The 13,966-nt window shown below is 35.7% G+C and overlaps 1 protein-coding gene across 1 annotated transcript in view; it reads left to right on the forward strand.

Annotated features, from left to right (window-relative positions):
* The window catches only part of TANC2 (tetratricopeptide repeat, ankyrin repeat and coiled-coil containing 2), a 361,552-nt gene that overhangs the window by 205,536 nt on the left and 142,050 nt on the right, over positions 1-13,966 (forward strand). Inside the window, exon 7 of the mRNA XM_060133247.1 lies at positions 7,355-7,541. Coding sequence (XP_059989230.1) covers positions 7,355-7,541 — 187 coding nt within the window. The remainder of the gene's footprint in view (positions 1-7,354; positions 7,542-13,966) is intronic.

A 13,966-nucleotide genomic window follows, 5' to 3' on the forward strand; every position in this document is an offset into this window, starting at 1 on the left:
GCAGCTCGCCAGCAACACTGGCCTTCCTGTCATTCCTCAAACACATAAAACATTCATTTATACTGGAATGTTCTTCCCACATAACTCACTTCCTTTATCCAGTGCTCTGCTCAAATGTTACCTCCTCCGAGAGGCCTCTTCCTTAATTACTTTATCTAATAGCACCTGCCCATCACTGTATCCCCTTATCCTGGTACTTTATTTTTTTTATAGCTCTTATTAATTTATTACATTATATATTTAGTTGTGGGGGGGTTGTGTATATCATACAAGAATGTAAGCTTCATGGTGATAGGGATTTTTTTTTTAACTAATTTACATTGTAACTATGTCAGTATGCTGTGATCTGTGAATAAAAAATAGAAATGATACATGTTGAGAGCTTCATTTAAATTGGTATAAATAAAACATCTATTTTACTTTTTATCTCTTTATATTCACAGCAGGTTAAAATATGACTGTTCTAATAATGACCAAGAAACATGACATTACAATCTGAGAATTTGCCAAGGACCCTGTGTTTCTAAAAAGCTACATTTCTTGAGGTGCTAAAATTTATATTTGGTTGCTTTTGAGATGCTTCATGTCACAGCCTGTTGCAGTAATTTCTAAATGAAGTCACATGACTTGTGACTTCATTTAGAAATCAGGTAGCCCCTTCCTGGTCATGGTAAATAAAGATTTCAGATTAGAGCGTGCTTTGTGCGTTTACTGAATAAATTCGTCATAAAATAAGTAAATGAGTAGTATCATTGATTTAATGTAATTAAAGTGATATAGTATAACAGAAAAGTCACTGAACCAGGAGGTAGAAGATGTGTAGGGTTCATTTATATTTCAATTTTCAGGTAAAGAAAAATGGAAGCACACTGCCAGAAAGTGATGGACTAGTATTCAAATCCAGGCAGTCTGCTTTTACAACTTATGTTCTTAATAGCTACACCATACTGGTCCAGTATAGCATGAAATAATGACAGGATTGTTGTGAAGGTCAAGTTAAATCATGAATATGAAATCCCTTTGTAAGCTGTAAAGTGTCATATAAACAAAAGATATATATGCAATATAATTAGTATGTAAATGTATGCAGGAACTGTATGATTTGGGGGAAATTGCTTCATAGCTTGCATACTTAGGGTAGTTTCATTTTCACATTTCTCAAATGGGGAAATAATATTTATTATGCCTCATACTTGGTTGATAAGGAGATAATGAAGTATCAATTATAACATTTAAAAAATTTTAACTACGAAACATTGAACAAATGTAAAATATTAATAATGAAGCTACATGATAGCCCTCTTGGAATATAATATACCATGAAACTATCTTGGAACCACAGAAGAAAGTGGCTGAATTGACCATTGGAATTTCTAGTCTTAGGAAAATTATTAAGAACTAGGAGGTCCTGTTCACTTAGTGACTTTCTTCTGTACTAAACAACATACTGACAAAGATAGATTGCTTTGTTTAGAAAGACCCTATATAGTAATGGTGTCCTCAGAATAGTGCTAGTAATGACAAAATCCAGCACAGGCAAGTCAGCATATATCATTTTTTTGCAAAGGACAACATATTGAAAGTGATATTCAACTGATCACTATATTTTCTTCTCTCAGTAGTTTCTGGTGTATTAGGATGCACCTTATAAATTCCATCATTAGATTCTTCCCTTGGGTATTTGTAGAACCTTGAAGAGATCCGATTGGGAGTTTGGGATCCTTCTGGAGACCACTAAAAGATCAATGGAAAACCACTGAAAGGTTTTAGAAGCGGAGCGGCTTAATTAGATGTCCATTTTAGCCTGCAGTATGGAGAGTAGATAATGTTGTCTTTCTGTGCCCAGAAGAGATTTCTATGTCTCATTAACTAGCCTCCTTAAATAAATATAAGGCTTGCCTTTTAATTCACAAGCCATGAACAATTTTCTGCTTTCTGAATGGCGTGATCTTTAAGCTTTGCTTTTACAGTTAAAGCTTTTAAAGCATAGTCTGTGATAAATGCTTTATTTTCCAGAAAATAACTTGTAGTAAAAATTATGTGTCATTTGAGCCTAACCTCCACATTGGCTATATTATGCATATAATACAGTTTCCTTTCTCAAAGAACCGACTGAGAATCTTGTCTAAAAATGGAAATTAGTTGCTATAGAGGTAATAGATTTATACCCAAATTAAACTTTTTCAACATGGAATGACTATAGTATAGATATATCTAATGTAGAAGACTGTAATACAGTTCTATTACAGCACCCACATATTTCTTAAACTGAGAATGAGGCCGTTAAAAATTGCCATGCCAAATTCTAACTAGGGAGGATTCTAAGTCAGTAAGACTGGGGTGGGGTTCAGTATCTGTCAGTTTTGTAGGGGAACTTGTTTTTTACATTCCACAGGAAATTCTACTGCAAGCCCAGTTTTTAAAAAATTCATTGCTCTGGTAGACCAACATCATTTTATAGAAATAGAGGAAATTACAAAGAAATTGAAACTCCTCCCTCTTCTGGAGAAAAATTATATAGAAGAGAAATGGCATAGATTTGAGGGCTTATTGTGTTGTTAAGAAAAATCAGTTTCTAATATTATTCATATGATTGAAAAGATTTACTTGGTTGCAGGGTTCTGAGAATGTCACTTATGCTTGGTTGAGTTGAATGTATCTTTTATGACCTGGTTATAGCATTTAAATTAAAATCAAAACCTGGATTCAACACAGATAATTAAATATAAGAGATTGCATCTGGAAATCATTTGGGGACGAGTCAAAGAGCCTTAATATTCTCATATTCAGTGATCAGCATATTTTCCAGTCAAGTTATAAAATATAAATCTTCAATTTTAGCAGAGAGATTATGAATAGACTCTGTATGTAAAGTTGAAATGCTTTTTTTTTAATTTAACATTTAAAGATGTTAAATTTATCATTAGTACTCCAAGTAATTTTGCCACTGATCAGGTACTGTTTTGAAAAGGATAACATTTTTTTTTAAACATCATTATTGGAGTATAATTGCTTTACAGTGGTGTGTTAGTTTCTGCTTTATAACAAAGTGAATCAGCTATACATGTACATATATCCCCATATCCCCTCCCTCTTGTGTCTCCCTCCCACCCTCCCTATCCCACCCCTTTAGGGGGTCACAAAGCACTGAGCTGATCTCCCTGTGCTGTGCAGCTGCTTCCCACTAGCTATCTATTTTACATTTGGTAGTGTATATAAGTCCATGCCACTCTCTCACTTCATCCCAGTTTACCCTTCCCCCTCCCCGTGTCCTCAAGTCCATTCTCTACATCTGCATCTTTATTCCCGTCCTGCCCCTAGGTTTTTCAGAACCTTTTTTTTTTTTATTATTCCATATATGTGTGTTAGCATACGGTATTTGTTTCTCTCTTTCTGACTTACTTCACTCTGTAGGACAAACTCTAGGTCCGTCCACCTCACTACAAATAACTCAGTTTCGTTTCTTTTTATGGCTGAGTAATATTCCATTGTATGTATGTGCCACATCTTCCTTATCCATTCATCTGTTGATGGACACTTAGGTTGCTTCCATGTCCTGGCTGTTGTAAATAGTGCTGCAGTGAACATTGTGGTACATGACTCTTTTTGAATTATGGTTTTCTCAGGGTATATGCCCAGTAGTGGGATTGCTGGGTCGTATGGTAGTTCTATTTTTAGTTTTATAAGGAACCTGCATACTGCTCTCCATAGCGGCTGTTATCAACTTACATTCCCACCAACAGTGCAAGAGGGTTCCCTTTTCTCCACACCCTCTCCAGCATTTATTGTTTGTAGATTTTTTCATGATGGCCATTCTGACTGGTGTGAGGTGATAACCTCATTGTAGTTTTATTTTTTTTTAACATCTTTATTGGAGTATAATTGCTTTACAATGGTGTGTTAGTTTCTGCTTTACAACAAAATGAATCAGTTACATATATACATATGTATACATATATACATATATCTCTTCCCTCTTGTGTCTCCCTCCCTCCCACCCTCCCTATCCCACCCCTCCAGGCGATCACAAAGCACCGAGCTAATCTCCCTGTGCTATGTGGCTGCTTCCCACTAGCTATCTACCTTACATTTGGTAGTGTATATATGTCCATGCCACTCTCTCGCTTTGTCACAGCTTACCCTTCCCCCTCCCCATATCCTCAAGTCCATTCTCCAGTAGGTCTGTGTCTTTATTCCTGTCTTACCCCTAGGTTCTTCATGACATTTTTTTTCCTTAAATTCCATATATATGTGTTAGCATACGGTATTTGTCTCTCTCTTTCTGACTTACTTCACTCTGTATGACAGACTCTAGGTCTATCCACCTCATTACAAATAGCTCAATTTCATTTCTTTTTATGGCTGAGTAATATTCCATTGTATATATGTGCCACATCTTCTTTATCCATTCATCCGATGATGGACACTTAGGTTGTTTCCATCTCCGGGCTATTGTAAATAGAGCTGCAATGAACATTTTGGTACATGACTCTTTTTGAATTATGGTTTTCTCAGGGTATATACCCAGTAGTGGGATTGCTGGGTCATATGGTAGTTCTATTTGTAGTTTTTTAAGGTACCTCCATACTGTTCTCCACAGTGGCTGTATCAATTTACATTCCCACCAACAGTGCAAGAGGGTTCCCTTTTCTCCACACCCTCTCCAGCATTTATTGTTTGTAGATTTTTTGATGATGGCCATTCTGACTGGTGTGAGATGATATCTCATGTAGTTTTGATTTGCATTTCTCTAATGATTAGTGTTGTTGAGCATCCTTTCATGTGTTTGTTGGCACTCTGTATATCTTCTTTGGAGAAATGTCTATTTAGGTCTTCTGCCCATTTTTGGATTGGGTTGTTTGTTTTTGGATATTAAGCTGCATGAGCTGCTTGCATATTTTGGAGATTAATCCTTTGTCAGTTGCTTCATTTGCAAATATTTTCTCCCATTCTGAGGGTTGTCTTTTCGTCTTGTTTATGGTTTCCTTTGCTGTGCAACAGCTTTTAAGTTTCATTAGGTCCCATTTGTTTATTTTTGTTTTTATTTCGCTTGCTCTAGGAGGTGGGTCAAAAAGGATCTTGCTGTGATTTATGTCATAGAGTGTTCTGCCTATGTTTTCCTCTAAGAGTTTGATGGTGTCTGGTCTTAACATTTAGGTCTTTAATCCATTTTGAGTTTATTTTTGTGTATGGTGTTAGGGAGTGTTCTAATTTCATTCCTTTGCATGGAGCTGTCCAGTTTTCCCAGCACCACTTATTGAAGAGGCTGTCTTTTCTCCACTGTATATTCTTGCCTCCTTTATGAAAAATAAAGTGACCAAATGTGTGTGGGTTTATCTCTGGGCTTTCTATCCTGTTGCATTGATCTATATTTCTGTTTTTGTGCCAGTACCATTACTGTCTTGATTACTGTAGCTTTGTAGTATAGTCTGAAGTCAGGGAGCCTGATTCCTCCAGATCCATTTTTCTTTCTCAAGATTGCTTTGGCTCTTTGGGGTCTTTGGTGTTTCCACACAAATTGTGAACTTTTTTATTCTAGCTCTGTGAAAAATACCATTGGTAGTTTGATAGGGATTGTACTGAATCTGTAGATTGCTTTGGGTAGTAGAATCATTTTCACAGTGTTGATTCTTCCATCCAAGAACATGGTATATCTCTCCATCTGTTTGTATCATCTTTAATTTCTTTCATCAGTGTCTTACAGCTTTCTGCATACAGCTCTTTTGTCTCCTTAGGTAGGTTTATTCCTAGGTATTTCATTCTTTTTGTTGCAATGGTAAATGGGAGTGTTTCTTTAATATCTCTTTCAGATTGTTCATCATTAGTATATAGGAATGCAAGAGATTTCTGTGCATTAATTTTGTATCCTGGCACTCTACGAAATTCATTGATTAGCTGTAGTAGTTTTCTGGTAGCATCTTTAGGATTCTCTACGTATAGTATCGTGTTATCTGCAAACAGTGACAGCTTTACTTCTTCTTTTCCGATTTGGATTCCTTTTATTTCCTTTTCTTCTCTGATCGCTGTGGCTAAAACTTCCAAAACTATGTTGAATAAGAGTGGTGAGAGTGGACAACCTTGTCTTGTTCCTGATCTTAGTGGAAATAGTTTCAGTTTTTCACCATTGAGAACGATGTTGGCTGTGGGTTTGTCATATATGGCCTTTATTATGTTGAGGTAAGTTCCCTCTATGCCTACTTTCTGGAGGTTTTTTTTTATCATAAATGGTGTTCAATTTTGTCGAACGCTTTTTTCGCATCTATTCAGATGATCATATGGTTTTTCTCCTGCAATTTGTTAATATGGTTTATCACATTGATTGATTTGCATATATTGAAGAATCCTTGCATTCCTGGGATACACCCCACTTGATCATGGTATATGATCCTTTTAATGTGCTATTGGATTCTGTTTGCTAGTATTTTGTTGAGGGTTTTGCATCTATGTTCATCAGTGATATTGGCCTGTAGTTTTCTTTCTTTGTGACATCTTTGTCTGGTTTTGGTATCAGGGTAGGATAACATTTCTTGAGTGTTTGAAAAAACATAGACTTTCATTCATTATTTCATTAATTTATTTGGGTAGAAAGAGCTAAAAAAGCAAATTTAATTAAATTAGGTAAACCAGAATATATTAGCATCAGTCTTTTTGGTGATTATTCATTACTTCCCATCAAAAATGTGAAAAGGAGGTAACTCTAGGAGTAAGAATCACTCAGTGATCTCAGTCTGTAATCAGTTTCTACAGAGAAATTATTTCATTTTGTATTAATTAATATTGTTTGATCTATTTTATTTGACAAACTTTTAGATAAGGCATTTTCCCTGCATTCATTTATTGCCTCTGAGCAACCACCTGTGTATCCAAAAAAACCCATTTATTTGCATTAAGAACTTTATTTTTATTTCTCTTTGGCTGCAGAGATATTTTTTTTCTATCCAAAGAAAATTATTAGCAAGAAAAAGTTCCAAGCCTTCAGAAAAATTTCGATTGAAAATAGCAAGAAAATTTTGTGATTAATAAATTCCTCTATTAGTTCATAGCAGTGATAAAGACTACTGGTCACTGTGAGTTTCCTAGGCAGAAAAACAGGCCAGTCTCTGCTCATGTTAAATTTATCAAGTTTCACCTTAATTATAGAACACAGAATGCTTTATCCCGGAAGGCAAAAACAAACAGAACCTAATAGATGTAAAAGTTGTGCATGTGAATTTTTTTTTTTCTTATCAAAGCATAAGAATTTTTTTTTGTTTTACCATAAGATATATTGTTTTACCATAAATTGTTTTACCATAAGATATATTTTACTTTAACAGCTGATCAGTTTATCTCATTTTTCATTTAAATTTTTCAGACCTCAGCAATCACCCAGAGGATAAGTCCCTGTTCCACCTTGACTAGCAGCACTGCCTCTCCACCAGCCAGTAGCCCCTGCTCTACTCTCCCGCAAGTCAGTACAAATGCAACTGCCAAGGATAGCAGCTATGGGGCTGTCACTAGTCCAACCTCCACCCTTGAAAGCAGAGATAGCGGTATCATTGGTAAGTTGGTTTTTATATTAATCATTAAAAAAGAAAGGATTTTGTGTCTTTTTTTCTTTTTAAAATAATTACACAAGCTCAAGGTTTTCAGAAATTCTGCTTTTGAGTTACTGAGTTGTATATATAAAATGTGTCCTTTTCTTTTTAATGGTACAGGAGAGAGACATAAAGGGTAAACAAAATGAGAGGTATCTCTCCCTGCTTAACCAGTCCTTTAAAGATATTATCTGATAAAAGAATGGATGAATAGAAAAAGTTCTTTCTACTTCTTCTTGTAAATTCACATGCATCATCTGTCTACCAACAGAAGTGGTTCAGAAAAAGTTTATCCCTCACTGAACTAGTAGTTTCTTGGTGGTTCTCAGTTCTTCGTATTATTGCCTGTTGTATACTTGTTAAGGGGAGTCAGTCACATGTGAGCAAAGTTTTGGGAAAAGAAGACTCTGAAGACAAAGAAATGCAAAGAGAAGAAAAGAAGACTGAGCACAGAATCTTAGGGCATGTTCAAATTGAGCAGGGGGTGAGCGGTGTGAGAATGAGCCAGTAGATACAGAAAAAGGGTAGTCAGACAGATAGGAGAAAAACTGGGGCAGTATAATGTTACCAGTGCCAAGGAAGATAAAAGTTTCAAGGAAGGGGTGAGGAGAGGCTGTTCAACAAATGACAGAAGCTGAAGAGACTAGGAAAGTGAAAACGATAAAGGAATAAAGACAATGAAATATTTTTTCCTCATTTGGCTTCCTTCTAAAGGTTATCAAATCAAAATATTTATTTGTTTAGATATTATTGCAAATATTTTAATGCCATGTCAACTAAGCATATCTCTAGTACTTAAATGAATATACATCGACGTGAATTTATTCACTTTAAATAAATAATGAGTTGATAAAAAGAATATTTTTACAGCAAAGTTACAGGATACAAAATCAACATACAAAAACCAGTTGCATTTCTATACCCTAACAATGGATAACCAAAAAAAAATAAAATTAAGAAAGCAATTCCATTACAGTAGCATCAAAAAGAATAAAATACTTAGGAATAAATTTAACTAAGGAGGCAAAAGGCATTTACACTAAACACCACAAAACATTGCTAAAGAAATTTTAAAAGACTTAAATAATTGGAAATATATCCTGTGTTCATGGATTGGAAGACTGATATTGTTAAAATAATATTCCTCAAAGCAATCTGCAGAATCAGTGAAATCCCTGTCATAATCCCAACAATGTTCTTTGCAGAAATAGAAACACCCATTCTAAAATTCCTGTGAAATCTCAAAGGACCCCAAATAATCAAAACAATTTTGAAAAAGGAGAACAGAGTTGGAGGACTCACATTTCCTGATTTTAAAACTTACTATATAGCTCCTAAAAGGCAGGATTCATGTCTAATAATTTAATGTACCCTCAGTATGTAACATAATAATTTCTGACTTGTGCTTACTTTATATGAGAAGTCATTATGAAGGTCTTATCATTAAATAGCTAAATATTTTAACTAAATAAAATACATAGATAAAATATGATGAAAATTGACCTCTTTTCCTAACCTCTGAAATAGTTTATAGAAAATTGGAATTACCTGTTTCTGGACTATTAGGTAGGACCTGCCATTAAAATATTTCAGACCTGTTATTTTCTTTATGTCAATCTTTTAAACTACTATTTCAGTGTATTTAATACTATAGGACTTAAATTTTTTTCTTTTTCTTTCTGAATCTCTTTTCCTTAGTAATGGTTTTTCTTTCAGATTTATTTGCAAAAACTTGTCCAAAATATCCTCTTACAATGACATCACTACCTACCCAGGAACCCAAGCTAGAAAGCCAAGAGGAGAGTCCTTCCCACCTTCCTTCCCCCTGTATTTCTCATCCCTGTATGTTTTTTCATCTTTCCTAGCATTGCCTTGATAGTCCGCATTATCTTAGACCTAGATTAATACAAATCTAACTGTTCTCTCTGCGTTTTTTGCCTTGTCCTAAGTCTGTTTTTCACACAGCCACCAAAGTGAATTAACTGAAAAACAATTACTGTTTTGATTCTGTTATCTATAAGATGTAGTGAACTACCTGAAAATCAAATCTGATCAGATCACTCCTTTGACTCCCATTTACCTAGCAGATAAAGGCCAGGCTCTCCTGATCTGACCGCAGCCAATTTCTCCAGCCTTCAAGCCCACTACTTTCGGCCTTGTATATATTATTCTGGCAACTTTCGATTTTGTTGTTACCTGACACATTCATTTTTTCATCTCTGTGCTTTTGCTCATATTGATCATTCTGCCTTGTAATCTCCTCTCTCCCTCTTGACTAACTCCTACATATGTTTTAAGATTCACCCTGAGTATTCTGTCACCACTACTACCACCACCTCTCTTCACTTCTCCACTCCACCTCCTATCCAATACATATTATTATTCCGTGTTCCCAGTAATACCTGTGCATATCTGTACCATTACATTTAACACATGGTATTATAATTACTTTTGGAGCCTGCTTTTCACCATTAGACTGTTTCTTGTTAGCCAAAATTGTGTCTTATTCATCCGTATCTGTAGCACCTAGTCCAGTGACTGACATATGGTAGCATAGTAGGTGCTCAAAGGAAAGAAAGCTTAAGTGTGGAAGGACAGGGGATAAAGGACTGACCTGGCACTTTACTTTTTGACAGGTGTTTAGAATGTTTAGAGTGACCGTTGGGTACAAGATGGAACTTTATTAAATTTTTAATAAATAATAGAGATTAGAATTCTCCATCGACTAATCTTATTCTCTTAAATTCTCTTTATGATTCATTTTGGCCCAGTGACTTTTATAATCCCAGCCACACCTCTTCCTGGGTTCTTCTGTTGATCTTATTAGAGTGTCTGTAACTGCATATCATCTATTCTGCCATACATTAAAAAATAGCTTTAGAAATACATTCATCCAAGCAGAAGGCATGGTACTGACAGATTGGATAAAATCCGTTTACAAGTAGTTACCTTTCAAAGTGGAAGCTTAACATGTCAGTGAGTGTTCAGAATAAATGTTCATAATGTTCGGAAAATTAAAAATGAGATCCTGCTTTGACTTATAGCAGACAGTGTTCCTCATTTTTTTTTTCTGATAAATTTCCAAAATTGTGTTCCTTGTAAATATAAGTGCCTTTGTGGATAAGAGAGCTAATTTGAAGAATAATGAACTTCCATTCTTTAATGTGTATAAATACTGAAACAGATTTACTTGTAAAATAATGAGAGAAGAAAGAGAATAATGTCTGTTCCTAAAATTACATAAGACTATAGAGTAGTTATCGAATTATATGTGAGCAGCTTATCTTGAGAAATGACTTGTTTCCCTTTAGTTTTTTTTCACTTCAGTCTGATTTGGAAGAAAATTGTATATGGCATAAGTAATAATAGTCAAAGATATTGTTATTACCTTGTGAATCTCAAGGCTAGCCTACCTTAACTGTTAAATATGTTTCAAGTATTTTCCCTGCTGATTATAGAAACATCTGCTTTTCCAAATTAAATATTGCTTAATTATTTCAAACAAAAACTTCCAAGATGGTCTGTTGTTTATTAGTGTTCCATATTTAAATCTTGCCCTGTCAGCGAAAAGCACAAAAGTTATTAAATGTATTAATTTAAATTATCTATTTTTGATTTCTTTATATATCAGTCAGTTCAGTGTGAATTCCTTATGATTACATTTTGTAATTATAGCAATCAGAATTTCAGTGTTGCCTGCTGTATCACTCTTATAGCATGCCAAAATATGTAGAATTCTAGTTATAAGAATCAGAATACTAGAAATGCAGAGTTCCTGAATTTTTAAGTATTGTTAATGTAAAAAGTTCCTCTCTCAGATTCTAAAAGGTTGTAAATAACTGTAACTTCTTAGATTCTATGTGGTCTAGATTCACCCCAGATGTAATTTAATTTTTACCACAGAAAGCATTCTCTGTTCCAGTCATAGCTTCCCTTTCCTCAAACTCACAACCTTTCTTAAATATGTGGTAAAATGTCACTGACATGATTGTCAGGTGTTTACAATGTAATTTCATATTTGTTACTTTTTTTCCTTTTTTTTTTTTTTGTGGTACGCGGGCCTCTCACTGTTGTGGCCTCTCCCGTTGGCGGAGCACAGGCTCCGGACGCGCAGGCTCAGCGGCCATGGCTCACAGACCCAGCCGCTCCGCGGCATGTGGGATCTTCCCGGACCGGGGCATGAACCCACGTCCCCTGCATCAGCAGGCGGACTGTCAACCACTGCGCCACCAGGGAAGCCCCCATATTTGTTACTCTTTTATTTTATTGGTATAACTTTAATGGTGTAATGGTCTTATATATGTGGCTAGTTAAATACCACCAACTACATATAATCTCCTATTAGCTTATATATAAGCTCCTATATAGCTTCGAGCAAAAATCTTGATAATCATAAACTCTGTGAGATATACATCATTTTTATATCCTATTCCTTTTTCATGTTAAGTTTTAATAATGGGCTGTTTTGGTATGGTGTTACATAGCAAAATGAATTTAAGCATGGATCCATTTAGGCATGTTTCTTGCCTTTTGTTTATCGGAGATCACAGTTCCTTCCAGAAGGGTATAATTCTTTTTAAATTTCTTTTTTTTTAATTTATTTGTTTATTTTTTATTTTTGGCTGCACTGGGTCTTCATTGCTGCACGCGGGCTTTCTCTAGTTGCGGTGAGCGGGAGCTACTCTTCATTGCAGTGCGTGGGCTTCGTATTGCTGTGGCTTCTCTTGTTGCACAGAACGGCCTCTAGGCACGCAGACTTCAGTAGTTGTGGCACTCAGGCTCAGTAGTTGTGGCTCGCGGGCTCTAGAGCACAGACTCGGTAGTTGTGGTGCACAGGCTTAGTTGCTCCAGGGCATGTGGGATCTTCCCGGACCGGGGATCAAACCTGTGTCCCCTGCATTGGCAGGCAGATTCTTAACCACTGTGCCTCCAGGGAAGTCCCAGAAAGGTATAATTCTTGAATTCCCTCTTTTAATTAAATCTCAGAATTTTTTTTCTTTAGGTTCTGATTTATTGCCAAATTTGTTCTTATATCCTTTAGCCTTATATCACTTAACACCTGGGAAGATGAAACATCTACAGCTTTGCTCATTGTTCAGTGATTATGTTTTCCTAGTATTTCACATTAGTAACTAAAAAGCAAAATCAGAAACTCCTCATCAAAGACCTTTGTTCGTTTAGTAACATATATTCCAGTAGGATGTTGTATGTTCTTTTTTTGATCCAAATTTTCACGTTTAAAAAATCACCTCCCTGAGTCATAAACTTGAACATTAGATAACTTGAGGTTTTTTTTATATTTTCTCCAACCTGTTTTCAGAAATGTGCAATTGTATCTTCACTGCTAAGTTTCTCCAGTTATTGTGCCAGTGACTCTGTCATCCTTCCCACCTTCTACTTACTTAGCACTAATAAATTTTTGGTAGCTGTAGCATTATATTTATATGGCATGGCATATACGTTAAAGAAGTCTAGATACTGCCTATTAAATTGATCAAGGAGACCAAACAGAGCATTTCTTTTGCATAATTGACCTAACTAAAATAACAATAATAATAATAATAGTAACAACAACCGTTGATTGAGTACAAAGTACGAGGCAGGTACCATTACTTATTCCTTACAATCATCTTATAAGAAAATAGTTCTAAAGGTTTCACAGGATCAGATAATTGAAAGGGTACATAAGACTCTGCAGAAAAATGCTTACAAAAAGCTTTTAGTAAAGATACAGTACAGCAGGCGAAAGAGAATGCCGGCGAGCACCGAGGATCCATTCCCAAGTGCAGTTCTCCACGTTCTTTTTTTCTTTTTAACATCTTTATTGGAGTATAATTGCTTTACATTGTTGTTAGTTGCTGCCGTATAACAAAGTGAATCAGCTATACATATACATGTATCCCCATATCTCCTCCCTCTTGTGTCTCCCTCCCACCCCCACATCCCACCACTCTAGGTGGACACAAAGCACCGAGCTGATCTCCCTGAGCTATGCGGCTGCTTCCCACTAGCTATCTGTTTTACATTTAATAGTATATATAGGTCCATGCCACTCGCTCTCTTCGTCCCAGCTTACCCTTCCCCCTCCCCGTGTCCTTAAGTCCATTCTCTACATCTGCGTCTTTATTCCTGTCCTGCCCCTAGGTTATTCAGAACCATTTTTGTTTTTTTAGATTCCATATATATCCAGGTTCCTTCTTAATCAAATAGGATGTGCCTGTCCCCAGAGTATAAATCACCGAGATTTGTATAAGGAATCTTGGTTTCAGGAGAGCTCCCCAGAAGTTTACAGTGAAGCTTTTTATGCCCCTCTGGTCACATAGCTAAGCCAGGCTGTCTAAGTAGTCCAGGTGTAAGCTGTCAATAAACAACTAGACCTGGTTGCTACC

The sequence above is a fragment of the Lagenorhynchus albirostris genome, chromosome 20 (genome assembly GCF_949774975.1).
Source record: "Lagenorhynchus albirostris chromosome 20, mLagAlb1.1, whole genome shotgun sequence".
NCBI classification, from domain to species: Eukaryota; Metazoa; Chordata; class Mammalia; order Artiodactyla; family Delphinidae; genus Lagenorhynchus; species Lagenorhynchus albirostris.